General features: G+C 40.8%; 1 protein-coding gene across 7 annotated transcripts in view; it reads right to left on the bottom strand.

Annotated features, from left to right (window-relative positions):
• The window catches only part of SH3KBP1 (SH3 domain containing kinase binding protein 1), a 285503-nt gene that overhangs the window by 48352 nt on the left and 220295 nt on the right, over positions 1–16856 (bottom strand). For all 7 annotated transcript variants that reach the window (XM_053307972.1, XM_053307968.1, XM_053307970.1 and 4 more), the window contains 2 exons: positions 5697–5798; positions 1651–1702 (listed from right to left, as the gene is read on the bottom strand). In XM_053307972.1, coding sequence (XP_053163947.1) covers positions 1651–1702; positions 5697–5798 — 154 coding nt within the window. The remainder of the gene's footprint in view (positions 1–1650; positions 1703–5696; positions 5799–16856) is intronic.

Here is a 16856-nt window from a genome sequence, read left to right as displayed (position 1 = left end):
AGACAATACTGAGCTAGATGGACTTTGGGTCTGATTCAGTATCTGGCAGCTTCCTAAGTTCCAGTTGTGAGGTCATGTGGGAGCCTAGTTTAGAGGGTTTAAGAGGATTAGCCTTGAACCAAGAAGTCCCTTTCACGGAGCAGCTCAGAGAGCAAGTGATGTGGAAGCAAGGCTTGTTATACAGACTTTGCTTAACTGTATAGGAAAAGGTGACTTGGACTCTGGTCAAGCAGTTTAATGTGCCAGAGAAGTTTTGGCTACGTTTGCTAAGACTTGTGAATGTAATATCTTGTGCAGGACATCTAAGCATGGGAAAAACTCATAGGAGGTGTGTCAGTGTGGGGGTGGAGCTTTCAAGCATGATCTTGGAGATGCTGTCTGCAAGTACAGCATCCTCACTTTGTAGAACATTTGAACAGGGCTTTTGTTTATAAGGTCTGACATGGTGAGGAAAATTAATTTCAATGCCTGAAAAATTAAGCAGCATTGTATCTGTGTTGCAACATAATCTTTTTGCAGTTGAGCAAAAGTGTTGCATCAAATGCAAGAAGTCTGTAAATGAAGTTGCATAGTTGTCAGCCACCAGAAACATGCATGCAATATTGCACAGTATGTCATCCAATGGGACTATTTTGTGTCATTTTCCCCATGTTGATCAGCATATGTTGCAAAAATGGCTTCACACACAAAGTGAAGAATCTATGGTGACCTGTCCACAGAGTGCTATGTCAATCTCTTCCCAATTTGATAATATAAGAGTGTAAAAAGAGTCCTGCTGAATCAAACCAAAGGTCCATCTAGTTCAGCAGTCTGTTCTGCACAGTAGCCAAACGGATGTCTCTGGGAAGCCTGGGAGGCAGGATCTTTAGACAAACACTCTTCTGCTGTTGCTTCCCAGCAGCTAGTATAGCCATCATGAATAGTAGCCACCATCAGACTTGTCCTCAGTGAATTTGTCTAATTCCCAGGTGGTTGGCAAAATTTTATTGGCCTAGAATGGCACAGGATAATTTCCTAAGGATTGCTGCAAAACTGAGCTTTGGAAAAAGATCAGTGCTTCACTTAAGAAGAGGGGGAGATGTGACAAAATGAAGGTTTTTGTTGTCTATTTTTATTTATGTTTGTGATATGGTTTAAAGTTATATTGAAGTAATAGTTTTGTATTGAAGGTAATAGAAGCAGCAAAAGCTCTGTGGTGATTGGGCAGTGGGGATTCCATATGCACATTGTGTGAGAGAGAATCTGTGACAGTTAAGTCAGAATTAGGGTGTTCGTAATGGATGGAAGATGTGCTGTATTGTAGCTCTGTGAAAAAGAAAGTAGTGTTATTTTTATGTTCAAAAGAATAAAACCTTGGTGGTTTATCCTGAGTGGCATGGTTCTCTGACAGTTCCCACATGAGCACAGGAGGATTGTGGTGTCAAGGTGGCACAGTGGCACCCTGAGATGCCCGAGGGCTCAGGGCGAGAGCACTGAGGGAAATTTACTTCAGGTGGCGGTAGCACTGATTAATGTCTCAAAACCTCAAGGTGAGATTTCACAATGGAAGTACAAGTAGTTTAACAATTATTAAATGGCATGGTGGATAGAATAATTTCCATCCAACGGTGTATTTGCTGATGCTTATTATGTGACAACAGTGATCCTTACCTGATCCTTGTTTGATTGTGGGAGCTGATGGAGGTGGTGGTTTTTTAGGTCTCTAAAGCAAAAAGGAGTGCACACAGTTAGCAAGAAATTGTACTGAACAGATGATGCTTTTTATTCTTATACTACAATGAGAAAAACAAGGTCTCTTTAGTTTGTAAAGCCTTTCATTAGCATTGCAAATAAATTAAATTCATGCAGAAAATGTAAATCAAGAGAACTCCTTTCCGCTTTAAAATTATTTTACAGAAGAGGAAATATTAGAGACGCCTATTAAACAACCAAAGCTATCTTGAAAACACAAGTAGCACTACAGAAGCTGAAAGAGATGAGTCAGCTGGATCAATAAATGCAAATGCAGATCAAGAAAATGGACTCTCAAGGTCATGTTTTTCGCTTTTGCTGCTATATGGCCTTATTCCATTTTTTAAAAGCACATTTTAATAAAACTTTCCAATTCTGACAAAATTAAATTGTGAACATCAACAACCCATTAGAAGTCACCTTTTTCTCTCTAAAGCTCACACCACTCCAAATCCAAAACAATCTGCAGTACAGGAAATGTAAAACAAACACAATTACCGAATCACTTCTTGAACCAATTCCCTTCTTTTGCATTATGTTGACATGATAGAGGTGTATACAATTATGCATGGAGTAGAGAGAAATTTTCCCCTCATCTCACAACACTAGAACCAGTCATCCCATGAGACTGAAGATCAGGAAATTTAGGACTGACAAAAGGAAGTACTTTTTCACACAGCACATAATCTATGGAATTCTCTGCCAAAGGATGTGGTGGTGAACACTAGCTTGGATGGCTTTAACCTGGAGGACAGGTCTATCAGTGTCTACTAGTCTGGTGGCTATTCGCCACCTCCAGTCTCAGAGGCAAGATTTCTCTAAATACTAGTTGTAGGGGAGCAACAGCAAGAGAGAGGGCATTATTTATTTATTGTTAAATTTATATACCGCCTTTCATTAAAGCAATCCCAATCTCAACTCATGCCTGCGGGCTTCTCAGAGGCATATGGTTGGCCACTGTGTGAAACAGAATGTTGGACTAGTGCAGACGGCCAGTGAATGACTAGCCCCACGCTAGCCCCACACAGTGGGAGAGAGTTCTCAAGTCCATCATGGTGACAAAACTCTTAACACTTCAGAGATGAAAAGATATTGCTGTGAATTTTGAAATCCATTCTCAGGCAATTTCTTTCTGGAAATGAATGCTGAGGCAGACAATTCATATTGAAGAAAGAGTACAGTAGCTGTTTATTGGGGGTTGAGGTGCAATAAGCAAAGAAGAGTGTATTTGAGTGTATAAAATGTACAGCCCTTTGGGGAGCAGGATTACATATTACATTCTTATACCACTGTGCAGCACTTCCTAGGTGAAATACAAGAGGGAGAGAAAGAATAGTTGGCAGTGCTGTACTTTTGGCACTGCTTATACACCCCCCAAGAACTTGTGTCCTAGATGACCACCTAGGCCTGCCAAGCCGACAGGCAGCCCTGGGTCCCAAGCAGTCACGGGGAAGCGGATTCAGGAACAGGAGCATGACATGAGGATGAGGGGGTGGGTAACACTTTCTCTCTCCACTAATGTTGCACCCACCCAAAGCCACACCCTCCTGAAGTGGCTTTGTCTGAAGTGATTATTTCTGCAAGTATTTACAGTGTGTATGTATGAGATTGTTAGTGCATAAATGACGAGGTAAACATTAACTCCCATTAGCCATGATATATCAGGCTGCCCCCCCAAACAGCTATTTGTAGCCTTAAAAGGACCAATTACTACCTTAAATCCCTCTGTTGAAAACTGGTTTAAAGTGATAGGTTTCAGAATTATGTTTGTATATCTGCAGAACAAATTTAGTAGAGGATCTTGTATGTTCTATCTTGTACTGCCTTTTACTGTACATGCAAAGATATATTTAACATTCCAAAAGCCATTGTTTGATAGGATTATTCAGGAGTCAGTTGCTGGGGGTTACAAGATCTGTTGCACTGTTCATCCTATCAGCTAAAAAAAAAAAAAACACCCCGCAAAAAGTTATATTTATTTACCATATTTTTATACCACCTGATATGTGCACCCCACATATTTTATACCACCTGATATGTGCACCCCACATATTTTTATACCACCTGATATGTGCACCCCACATGGGCAGTGTACACAATTTAAAACACAACAGATATAAAACAGAGTTCATTATATATTAGTTTGTTATATACTAATATATACTATATACTAGTATATATTAATATACTAATTAATTGGATTTATAGTTTTAATACTTTTAATGTTGGGTTTTAAATTATTTTAACGTTAATGAAGTTAATGTTTATATGATTTTAATTGTAAACCGCCCAGAGACGCAAGTTTTGGGCAGTACAGAAATATGTCACATAACAAAGAGAGAGAGAGAGAGAGAAAATAAAATATAATATATTAACCATATATGAATATATTAGTTATATTACTATATGATCAGTTTATGGAATATTCTGTACTTGTAGGATATAGTATTTTACATGCTGTATTAATGCAAATGTATCTATCCAAGATTTTATACTGTCATGGCCAAAACAGTGAAATAAAGCTACCTTCCTACTGTAACAAAGCAATCCAAGTGTTGCCCTTTTCCTCTTGAAATAATGCATTAAGTTATAACTGCTTGTAAGATAAAAGCCTCTTTCAGACAATCCAGATTCCTCCTGCGCATATAGTGAAAATGTGGAGGGCAGGCAGAATGTGCCTCTTGGCCCCATATCCTGGTGTCTGAGTGATGAACAGAACGCCTGAAAACAGAATGTCTGAAAAGGGAAGCCTATAGATGCTAGCTAAGCTGAATGTGCAGATACTGGAGCCAGTGATTAGGGGTGGGCCAGCAGGCACATTCTCATTTCCTCCCGCATTCACTCTACATGTTGAAGAGGGATGACAAAGCTACTGCCACAACCTTGACATGGTGAGGCAGGTGACAATGCTTAACCAAATAACTATTTGCAGTAAGAACTAGGTTTGTTCAAAGTACAGATACTTCGCTAAACAGAAGGTTTAGTGCTTCAGCCTCAAGAGCTATATTTTATCTCCTGGACTACCAAAATGGAATAATTAATTACAGAAAAAGTCTGACCCAATGTATCTATGTTAGGAAGAGTGAGAATATTTACTATCTTTATGCTACTGAAATGGACCCATGTGGTTGAAACCCTTCCTGCAAAGGGTAAGTTTAGTATTCACAATGTTACCTTGTCAGCACTATTGCTACCATGTCAGCACTGTTACAAGTACCTGCAGAGTCACCCAATATTTGTGATAGGCCCAGTGACATACCGTATTTTATGGACTATAAGACTCACTTTTTTCCTCGAAAAATATCTGCCAAAATTCAGGAGCGTCTTATATGTTTTAACAGTTTAATATGTTAAAACTCTGAAAAACTGGATTAAAATTAAGGTGCGTCTTATAGTCTGTAGCGTCCTATAGTCCGTAAAATACGGTATTTATAAACTGATGAAATGGTTTTGGCAGATATACAAGGACTTCTGGACTTTTAAAAATGTGCATGATGGTAGAAAACCTCTCACTCATCCACACATATATACAGAGTAACAAAACAAATGATCGAGTGACATACGTTCAAAGCATGTGGCTTATATGTTTACTCCTTAGCATGCCCAGTACTAATGATCCAGTCACTTCTTCACATTTAACAGCAACAAGTGGAATATTTTTGAATACAATTCCATAAAGCAATTTAAACATGAAATAGAAGCAAAAACTAATAGAAACAGAGGTTTCGGGGCACTCTGCAGAGCAGTTTCATCTGATTTACAAGACAACAAAATACTCTGGAAGAGCAATACAACATAACCTCAAGCTGCACAAACATGCAGTCATATGTAAATGTGCATCCATCCATAAAATAGTTTTCTGTGAGCTTTTAAAGAACCAGCGTTTGGATGATTTTAAGAAACATATTGCATAAGGCAGACATAAGTTTATAAAATATTTAACTTCAACTATTATACTGCCCTACCTCTTTTTCAAAATCAGGAGGAAGAAGCTTAACAAAGTTATCTGGAAATACTCCTCTTCTGCCATTGAGCTCTCCTTCCCACCAGCCAGCATCAATGCAATCCTACAGCACATTAAAAAGAAACAGAGAATAACTGAGCATATATTGAAAGACAGGTTTCTTTGCCAGTAGAAATAGCATAAAGCTATTTGATTTATGATTAGGTTTTCATACTCCTCTGGTTCATTTCCCAACTGCCACCTGTTAATTGCATGCAATTTCTCTGAAGGGCAATTCCAATAAATTGATGGGATGGTGATTAATAGGGTGATATAGATAGGAGGCAATATGGGTGTAGTGTGGTGTCTAGTGTTAAATGAGTTAAAAAGTCACAGACAGGTTGCAAGTTCACTTCTCAACACATTCTTGAAAATGGGATCGCGGCAATAGTGGCAGGTCATGACTTTGTCACATATTTGCAAGCTGTTCGAGCATTAAAAAGTTTGGTACCTCCTCCACTAAACACCCAACAGGCAATTTCAATTTATTTATTTATTTATTTGATTATTTATATACCGCCCTTCCAAAAATGGCTCAAGTGTTTCAGGTGATTTGAGCTGCAACATTCTACGTTGCAACATTCAGTGGTTGTGGTGCACATCTGGGCTAGGGATTTTGAAGACAGGGCTGTCCAGTTCTGGTGTGATAACATGGCCACAGTGCAGGTGATCAACTCAGGGACTTCCAGGAGTCCCCGGGTGATGTGCTTGGTTTGCTGCTTCACGCTGCAATGCCTGCGCCACAACATTCTTTTTGCTGCATGGCACACGCTGGGGTTGGATAACAGCATTGTGGATGCGCTCTCTCGGATGCAGGAGGAGCGCTTTCCAACTCTCGCCCCAGCAGCCAGGGAGCTTCCCAAAGTTTTTCCACCCCACCAATGGATCTTTGGTTTCTAGAGGCAGAGGAGGCCATTTGCCTATCCCTAGCACCTAGCACAAGAGTGCGCTATGCATCGGCTGTCCTTGAGTTCCATGCATTTAGGGTTGATACAGGGCTGGAGGACCTATGGCCCATCCCAGTTGAGCACATAATGCACTACAGCACACATTTACATGGGAGGGGCTTGGCCACGGGGTCCATTGCAGGTAGGTTGGCAGCACTTGCTTTCCAGGCAAAAATGAAGGGGTTTGCAGACTCCACGGCTGACTTCCGGGTTTGCTGAATGCTCGAGGGATGGGTGCGAGAACACCCCCCTCGCCCAGATACAAGGGTCCTGCTGGCGCCAACAACCTTGCAACTTTTTAACGATATTTGTTTTTCCACCTTTGAGGTACGGTTGCTTAGGGCTTGTGGCCTTCTTCGGTGCGCTGCGAATCAGTGACCTGGTTGCCTCCTCCAGGTCTGATATGTCGGCGCGGGCTTTGCAGAGCAGGGATGCCCGGATAGAGAGGGACAAGGTGGTGTTGCGCCTGAGGTGGGCTAAGACCGACCAGAAGGGCAAGGGAGTCACCATCACCCTGGCAAAGGGGTCTGACGAGGGCCTTTGCCTGGTGTGGGCCATGAAGGATTACATGGCGGTGCGTGGGGAGGGAGAAGGCCAGTTGTTCTGTCATGTGGATGCTACGCCCTTGACACGCTTCCAGTTCTGGGTGCTGGTTAAGGAGGCTTTGAGGAGAGCAGGTCTAGACCTGCGGGTTTATGGCACCCACTCCTTTCGGATGGGGCAGCATCTTCAGCGACAGTGGCGAAGCTGCCTGAAAACCGCATCTGGGACTTAGGGAGGTGGCGTTCGTCTGCATGTCGCCGCTACATATGCCTGCTGCCAAAGTGATGGCCCGCAGAAGTAACACCCAATTTCGTCTTACAGATGGTCAGGCAACTCCTTTCCCTTTGTGGATACTCATCTAAGGGCACAGCTATGTGTTTTGGGCTAGTCGGTGAGCTCGGCAGACCAGCTTGGGTACCCAGTTGGGCCTGGCAGGAGCGGCGGAAGTGGAGTGGATGGGGCACCGAGGAATGCTGTGGAACCTTTTCCTTCCGCTTCTAGATGAGTACATTGCTGCAAAGGGGGCACCACACATCTTGGTTGTACGCCTGGGAGGCAACAACTTGGGTTTGTTGCAAGGCAGAGCCGTGAGCCTGCAGGCAATCAAGGATTTTTGGGGCCTGGCAGCCTGATGGCCTGAAATGCGGTTGGTCTGGTCTAACCTGCTCCCAAGGACATGCTGGAGGGGCCAAGGGGGCCCCCTATGCTTCAATAGGGCATGTAAAAAAGTAAATAAGGCAGTTGGAAGAGCGATCACTGCCTTAGGGGGAAAAGTAATACAGCACCCTGACACACAGGTGCAGGAGGCGACCCTGTATAGAGGGAACGGAGTGCATCTCTCTGACCAGGGGTGAGGTGTTCCTCCGGGACTTGCAACGCGGTCTCCAAGAGGTACTAGCGGGGTGGGGAAAGCGGGGCTAAACAGAGGTTTGCCCCACTTCTGTGGCAGAAGAGTGTAGGTGTTGGGTAGGTAGATTCAGGGATCGGTGTTTGGCTGGAAGACCAGCTGGGTGGGGGGATCAAGGAACAGCCTTTCAGAGCTTTGATGGCCCGTAAGGTTGGGAATGGCCCCCACTCGGGGGGTGGGCACAACTCACCAGCTCAGAGCTTTGACGGCTTGGGTTGGGGGGGTGTCGGACCACCATCCCCTCGGCGGGGTGGAGCCCCGCGGTGAGAGGAGGCCAGGACTTGGAGCCTAACCAAATCAGGACCCGGCCCTTCGCCCAGGTGTGGGGTGCCCTTCACGAGGAAGGGCCACCACGTGAGAGGAGTACCCATACTCTAGTTAATTGGGACCCCGTTGCAAGTGTTGTTACCTCTGTACAATAATAAAAGTGGCCCTTATTTACTCCAACTAAGCGTGTCCTGTCTTCATTGGGGGCCTGGGGGTGCAAACTGCAACTTATGCAAGATACTGCAGCTAAAGTTCTGACCAGGGCCAGTTTGGGGAGCTTGCACCTCCCTTGCTGCAATAATTGCACTGGTTACTGCCAGTCTCTTTCCAAGCACAATTCAAAAAGTTAGTTATTACCTTTCACGTCCTATACATTTTGGAACTAGGATACATAAAGAACAAGCGAGAAGCTCTGAGCAGTAGGGATGTGCATGGAACTGGCACCTGCTGATCTGAAATGGGGGGCACACGCACTTTTGGAAGACAAAAATATTTTGAGAAAGGTAAAAAGCCCAACAAATTATTGGTGTACCAATTGAGAAGAGAACAGGAGAAGAGAGCTATCACTTCAATATTCAATGGGGAAGAATTAATCTCAAATATGGACAGATAAGATGATCGACCAATTTATGGAATACTATACCAGATTATACAGAAAGGTAACACTGGATCTTGAGAAGGTTTCACAGTATTTAGAGGATTTACAAATATCAGAGTTCACTAATCAGCAGAAAGAGCTGCTGAATAAACCAATCTCAGAGGAAGAAACAAAAGAGGCAATACAGCAGTTGAGGCCTAATTCACTGGGACCGGATGGATATTCAGTGGTTTATTACAAGTCTTTTCAAGAAATATTAATCAGTCCATTGACCCAAGTAATGAATGAAATATTACATTGATATACGTTGCCTTCTTCTTGGCAAGAAGCATTCATTTCTCTTATTCATAAGGAAAAGAAGGATCCAACTAGACCAGAACTATACAGATCAATTTATCTGCTGAATGTGGATTACAGACTTTTTGCGGCAATTTTGGCAGGAAGGCTGAAATGTTTTTTAATTGATATAATACATCCGGATCAGACAGGATATGTACTGAAGAGATACATGAAAGACAATCTGAGATATATATTGAATGCTATAGATGATATTTCAAAGAATACAAGTAAAGCAGCGATGATTTTCTTGGATGCGGAGAAAGCTTTTGATAATCTTGATTGGTCCTTCTTGTTTAAACTATTAGAAAAAATGAACTGTGGTCTCAATTTCCTTACATGGATTCAAAGTATTTATCAGGAACAATCAGCAAAGATAATAGTGAATGGGACGATATCCAAAAAATGCCGTTACAAAGGGCACTAGACAAGGGTGTCCTCTTTCACCATTGTTGTTTATCCTAGCTCTTGAACCATTGGCGATGAAGAACATATGGGAGGAACAAAACGTTTCCGGAATTAAAATGGCGGAGCAAGAACATAAAGTAAAATTTTATGCAGATTACTCAACCAAATGACTCTTTGGACTCAATAATAGAACATATGAATCATAGCATGGTTTCAGGATATAAGATGAATAAAAACAAAACACAGATCCTTACACAGAACCTGTCAGATACAGAACTACTACATTTGAAAGACAAGACTGGATTTCAACTGACAGAAAAACCAATTAAATATTTGGGGATTAATTTAACAGCAAATAACAAAGACCTGTTCAAGAATAATTATTTACCATCGTGGAGCATTATTATGGCAGATCTAACCAGGTGGAAAAAAATTAAATCTTCTTGGCTGGGAAGGATAGTATCTGTCAGAATGAGTATTTTACCAAAGATGAGCTTTTTTATTTCAAATGATCCCTATTAAAATTGAGGATAAGACATTGAATATGTGGCAGAGGAACATAAATTCTTTTAACTGGGCCAATAAAAAACCAAGAATTAAGTTCAGGGTCATACAAGATGTAAAAGATCGGGGAGGACTGGCTGTTCCTAATTTGAAATTATATCATCCTGCCAGTTGCTTGACATGGATTTCGGACTGGATTAGAGAACCATATGGTTCAATGATGGCTATGGAAGGGTTTGACCTTCCAGAAGAGTTATGTAAGTATTTATGGACTAATATAAAAAGGAAAGATCATGACATAAAATCCCATACAATTAGAAGTAGTTTATAATATGTTTGGGACAAATATAAGAACAGGATAAGTCCGGAGCTATCGCCTTTGGCATGTATCATAAACATCTTTTTTCATGGAGAAGAAAACTCTAGAAATTTTGCCCACTCAAGAGAGAAGGCATACAATTTGCAAATACAGAAAAAACAAAAATGAAACCCATCCAGACTCTTGCTTCGGAATGGTCCTATGAGCCCTCATGGTTTCAATATCTACAAATTAGTATTACAGTGCAGAAGAAATACAAAGACAAGGTGGCAAACTTAGAAACTTAACAGAATTTGAAGTATTAATTACTAAAAATACCGATCATTTACTGGGATTGATATATGTTGCTATTGAAATATGATTCAGAAACAGAACAGGTATAAGACTGTAAAATGAAGTGGATGCAAACTTTAAACAGAACAACTGATATGCAACAATGGGAATATCAATGGAAGGTGAACATTAAATTTACAGCAAATAGCACTTTAAAGGAAAATTGGTACAAAATGTATTTTTAATGGTATATTACTCCCATGATGATTGCAAAGATGGATATTAATTACTCAGGAGATTGTTGGAAGTGTAAGAGCCATGTCGGGACATTTTATCATATGTGGCGGACATTTAGCAAAGTGCAACAATTCTGGGGGGAAAATCACCGTAAGATGCAAGAAATTTTAAACATAAATTTCCCTTATTCTCCAGATGGGGTTTTTTTTTGGTTAAATATGACTAAATCCTATATTCCTACCAAGTATACGGAGCTGTCTTTGTATATGATTACTGCAGGCAGGATCTTATATGCTGCTAAATGGAGACAACAAATAATCCCGACTGTAGATGAGTGGTTATTAAAATTATGGGAATAATATGACTCTATGGCTAAGGTTATTGCTTACTTACGGAATACTTCAGATGAAACATTTATTTCTATTTGGGAGCCTTTCATAATTTACAATTTAGCACAGGGTCAACAGCCTCATCCAAGATTTGGTTTTTCTTTCTAGAATAGACGGCTAATTAAAGTGTTATTTCTGTGGGGGGGGGGTTGGGGTTTTTTGGGTTTGTTTTTTTTACAATTCTTGGTAAGGGTGAGTGTGTATGTGAGTTTTCTTTGGAAGGTGGAGAACAGAGGGCTGCTGAATCCCTGATTGATGTATGTAATTATGAGATGTCCAAGAAATGCTAACTGTAAAGTTACTTTGATCTTTCTTTCTTTTCTTTGTCTCTCTTCTATTTCTGTTATCTTGCTGAAAAAAATAATAAAAAGATTTTTTTAAAGGAAAAAAAAGGGGGTGGGGGGAAGGAGGTTCCAACCTCAAACTGGTATGTTAAGGGATGCCAAAGGACAGATAGTAACTGATTCAGAGAAGATCAAATAGTCATGGATGGAGTATATTGAAAATCTGTACAGCAGGTACATCAACATCCAAGATACTCTACAAGATATTCCCAACTTGCAAGAACCTCTAGTATGGGAAGATGAAGTTAGGTCAGCATTACCAAGTCAAGAGGCTACAGGAATTGATGGAATAGCTACAGAAATATGGCAAGCAACAGAAGAAGTATCAGTCAAGGCTCTAACTAAACTATGCCAGTGAATCTGGAGAATGACAGTGACCAACAGATTGGAAGAGGTCAGTCTACATACCCATAGCATAGAAAGAAGACTTAACAGATTGCGCAAACCATCGCACAATATCCTTAATTTCACATGCTAGCAAAATAATGCTCAGGATCATCCAACGCAGATTAGAGCCCTACATGGAAAGGGACATATCAGATGTTCAAGCTGGTTTTAGAAAACGCCGAGGAACAAGAGACATCATTGCTGATTCAGGCTGGATAATTGAGAAAGCAAAAAAAGACTTTGTCTCTGTGATACTGGGGAGGTAGAAACCACAGAACATGTATTCTCTCCCCCTCCCCACTTTTATAGAGACATTTGGGCCAAGTTTATATTTCTGTTATTTTGCATGTACCCTGGCCGCCCAAACCACGTCTATACCTGCCCGCTGCTCTCGGATGAAGACCCGGCCTTCACGTATAACACCGCCAAGTTCTGTGTGGCAGTGTTTAGGATCTGCCGGGTCATGACTTCTAGGCCATTTCCTTGCATCAGCTCTGCATAGTTTTAAACTGCTGATTATACTATTATTTTTAGTGTTCCTATTTAGATGTTTTATTTTATATACTCTGTTTTAGCCACTGGTTTTTTTGCATTTTATATATTCCACATTTTATATGCTTTAAATTTTAATAATTTTATAGCTATCATCTTTTTGAAGGGTAGCAGCCTTTTAGTATTATAATATTATAGCTTTTTAGTACTAGAGTAGAAATTTAAAACAACATAGTTTTATGGCTTCATAATTTATTTTAATCATGCTGTACTGCAAGCCTGCTCAACATCGGCCCTCCTGCAGATGTTGAACTACAACTCCCATTACCCCTGGCTACTGGCCAATGTGGCTAGGAATTATGGGTGCTTTAGTTCAAAAACAGATTGGGGGCCCAAAGTTGAACAGGTCTACTCTACTGCTTTATCTTATGCTGGTCTCAAACTGTATTAAAGATAGCAATAGCAATAGCAATAGCACTTACATTTATATACCGCTCTATAGCCGAAGCTCTCTAAGCGGTTTACAATGATTTAGCATATTGCCCCCAACATTCTGGGTACTCATTTTACCGACCTCGGAAGGATGGAAGGCTGAGTCAACCTTGAGCCCCTGGTCAGGATTGAACTTGTAACCTTGTAACCACTGTGCCACCAGGGGCTCATGATGATTGATTGACTAGCCATGCTAGGTCTTTAGCACATCAGAAAGAAAGGTGCAATGGCCGGTGGGAGTTGTCTTTGCAAAGGCTGCCACAATTCCTTGACTCTTGCAAAGACTACAGCTCCCAACAGCCACTGCACCTCTCCATGATACTCTGACAATGCTGTGTGTAAGGTCCACTCAGCAAACAGAGTTTTGCTGAGTCCCTCACCCTCCTCACCCTTGTACTTTATCCACAAGCATACTGTAAACCAGAGCAACTGGAAGGAGGGAAGAAAGGAGGGAAACCCCTCCCCATTCTTTGCTGCTGCTAATGGATAATATTCAAACTAATGTTACCTGCTCTGAAAAATCCTGCACATGCACAATGGAGAAGTGATGTTCTCCAATCTCCTCAGCCCACTCTGCCTGATGAAAATATGTCCCTGACCCTTGGGAACATATTTTGGGAATTGCAGAAGACTATGGAAAATCTTTCCTTCCCTTTCGTGTATACAGTTTTTCAGCTTGTGCAGTGTTAATCTGGATGTTAGCCACTGTTTCCACTGTTGTACAGATTAACAAAGGTCATGGTTTTTGCTGTAAAACGCCTTGGGATTGTTTGAATGAAAGGCAATGTATAAATTTAACAATAAATAAAACGAATAAATGTTTTGGGAGTTGGGAGGGGGTAAGCTTTTCTGACACTTGAATTGGTTTGCCTTTGGAGATTATCAGAATTAGTCCAGATTTTTTCAGGAAGAAATCAGATATTAATAATAATAATAATAATAATAATAATAATAATAATAATAATAATAATAATAATTTGATTTATATACTGCCCTCAGGGTGGTTAATCTCAGATAACCATCGTTAATATAAGGTGAGAGAGAGCGTGAACGAGAGTGCTTGAATCCCTCATTTTTGGTTTAAATCAGGGTTTCTTAACCTTGATCCCCCAGACATTGATGGGAGTTGTAGTCCATTAATATCTGTGGGCCCAAGGTTAGGAAACCATGGTTTAAATTGTAAGTTTCCTTTTATTTCATTTCAACAACACATCTGGATTTTGTTAAAAAAAACCAAATTCCAATGTAGTTTTTATTTGCCAAATCCAAATATATATCCCATAGAGACTTTTCAGACAGCAGGCTTTACCGCAGGTTTACTACGAGGCTTTACTGTGATTTCGAGGCATAATGGATACTCTGATGCAAAAAGAGGAAAGATGTGGAAAGGGGGGAAAGGTAGTTGTGCTGCACTTTGAAGAACTGTGTGGACCCTTCCTATTTTGTAGAAAGCCTGTTGATTGTGATATACTAGAGAACTTGCCGCAGAACCTAGCAAACAGAATATAGAACCAAGGTCAGAAAGGACATTTGAAGTTGCCTTACGCATATCAGTGGTACATCTAACCCATTCCTGCCTACTTCAGCTATAGCAGCAATTTTCAAGCAGAAGTCTTTTCTAGGCCTGCTACTGAGATCGTTTTAATTAAAAAGGATTTAACCTGGGGCCTTCTGCATGCTAAACTATAAGCTCCATCATTGAGCTCTGATTCTTCTATAAATATGGGATTCTTCAGGTTTTAATACTTTCCTCAACATGCAGCAAACTGGAAGAAGAATACAAACATGGCTTTTTATTAACGATAATCTATGATTGCTTGAAAGAAAAAGTAACTATCTTCTTGGCAACTTTTATGGTGTAAAATTACTCTCTTCTGTAATTACTGTGAGGGAAATAATTTAGACCTCAAATACTATTGAGGTTTTATTACAAGTTTCCAAAAGACAGCATGATTTACAGAGATCTAGTGAGTGAAATGTTACCGTATTAGGAGCTGAGTGGCAGAAGCAGGTTTTCAAATAAAACTGCTACATAATGTGTTTGCATATATTCAGTATTCGTATGACTAAGGTGCCCTTTAGACTTTTCCCAGGTTGTGTGGAAGATGCTTATCTATAAGCAGATCCCACACAGAACAATGAAATTAACACATGGGTCTTTTCTGTGGAACCTGTACCTGGGAGTTGATAATTCAGATGCAGTCCCAGCCACATGGAAACCATTCACAGATAAATGGCTCCCATGCTGCCCAGAGAACATTTAAAGGCAACATTTAAAATGCCAGATATATTAGAAGTTAAATTAAAATTAAACTGCCATTAATTTAAGAATAACACTTTACAGAGTAACACATTATTTACTTTCTTAAAACCTATCTATGCTGTTCTCTCTAGCTCACAATAAAAGCAGGAACAATATATGAAACAAATCAACATAAAAGATAAAAAACAGTAACAGAAATTTAAAGAAACTAAAAGCAATGACAGAGTTTAAACTGAGAAACAAATTAAAAACAAATTTAACATACCTCTTAGAAGAGGGTTTTCAAACTCTTTTTAAAACTCAGGAGTGAGGGAGATTGGTGAAACTCCTCTGACAGGACATTTGAAAGATGAGGGGCCAATATTGAAAAGGCTTCTTACACCAATGCGCATCAGCAAGAAGAGCAAAAATCTCTAAACACTCACAAGCCCTATTCACACGTTATATTCAACACTTATACAATCTGTGTACGGTAGATGCACACATACATTGAACATAACTGCCCACCTGTACCCTGCATTTGAGGGGGCCTGTACCAAGGTTCACTTATAAAATAAACACTCATACAGTCATGCACACAAAAGCATATGAATGTATCACTAGCAGAGTCAGACTGTGGGTGGCCTGTGTCTAGCCGCTGCAGTAGCCCTGCTCGCCCCACCCCTACATCCGACATCAGACACAGGGGGCGTGGTCTGGCTCCCAAATAGAGCTGCGCGGCCCATTCAGCAGTTAGATCCTAACAGGGCCCCGCAGCCCCACTCGGGAGCTAAACCAGTACCCCTCATGTCTGATATCAGACGCAGGCGGCGTGTCGGAGCCATGAGGCGCGGCCCCTGAGAGGCGGAGACCCAGGTTCTTTGAACCCAGTCACTCAAAGGTGGCTACGCCTCTGGAATGTATGCACAATTAGTTTATTGTCTCAATAGCACTGCTAGACACAACAGTTAAACACCGACTTTCGGCGGGGGGGGGGAGAACCAATAATTCTTACAGCACATAAAATTACTAGAACTTTATTTTAATTTTAAGATTTAAGTGAATAGCCTTGTAAAGCTGTATTGTTAAGAGAGAGCTATAAATCTTGATACAGACTGCATTAATGCCAGTTTTATGAGGACTGCTGTAGGTGACATTATTTATCTTTATCAACCAAAACTGCTGCCTATAGGTCAGTTAAGAATTGTCTTAATCTTTCTTTTGACTCTATCTGGTTTCACTGCAAATCCCTTAATACATTTACTGGATTATTTAAAGTAGTGTCAGTCCTCAGTGAGCTATCTTTGTACACTGGGCAGCATCCAGACTAAGTTAGCTCTTACTAACAATATTATTATAGCTGGTGACCATCCAGCTGAGTATACCTTCTGGGCTGGTTCTAGATTCTCCACAATTGATTGTATAGCAATCTCAACA

This window comes from Hemicordylus capensis, chromosome 3, assembly GCF_027244095.1.
Source record: "Hemicordylus capensis ecotype Gifberg chromosome 3, rHemCap1.1.pri, whole genome shotgun sequence".
Lineage (NCBI taxonomy): Eukaryota > Metazoa > Chordata > Lepidosauria > Squamata > Cordylidae > Hemicordylus > Hemicordylus capensis.
This window is presented reverse-complemented; position numbering and strand designations above follow the sequence as displayed.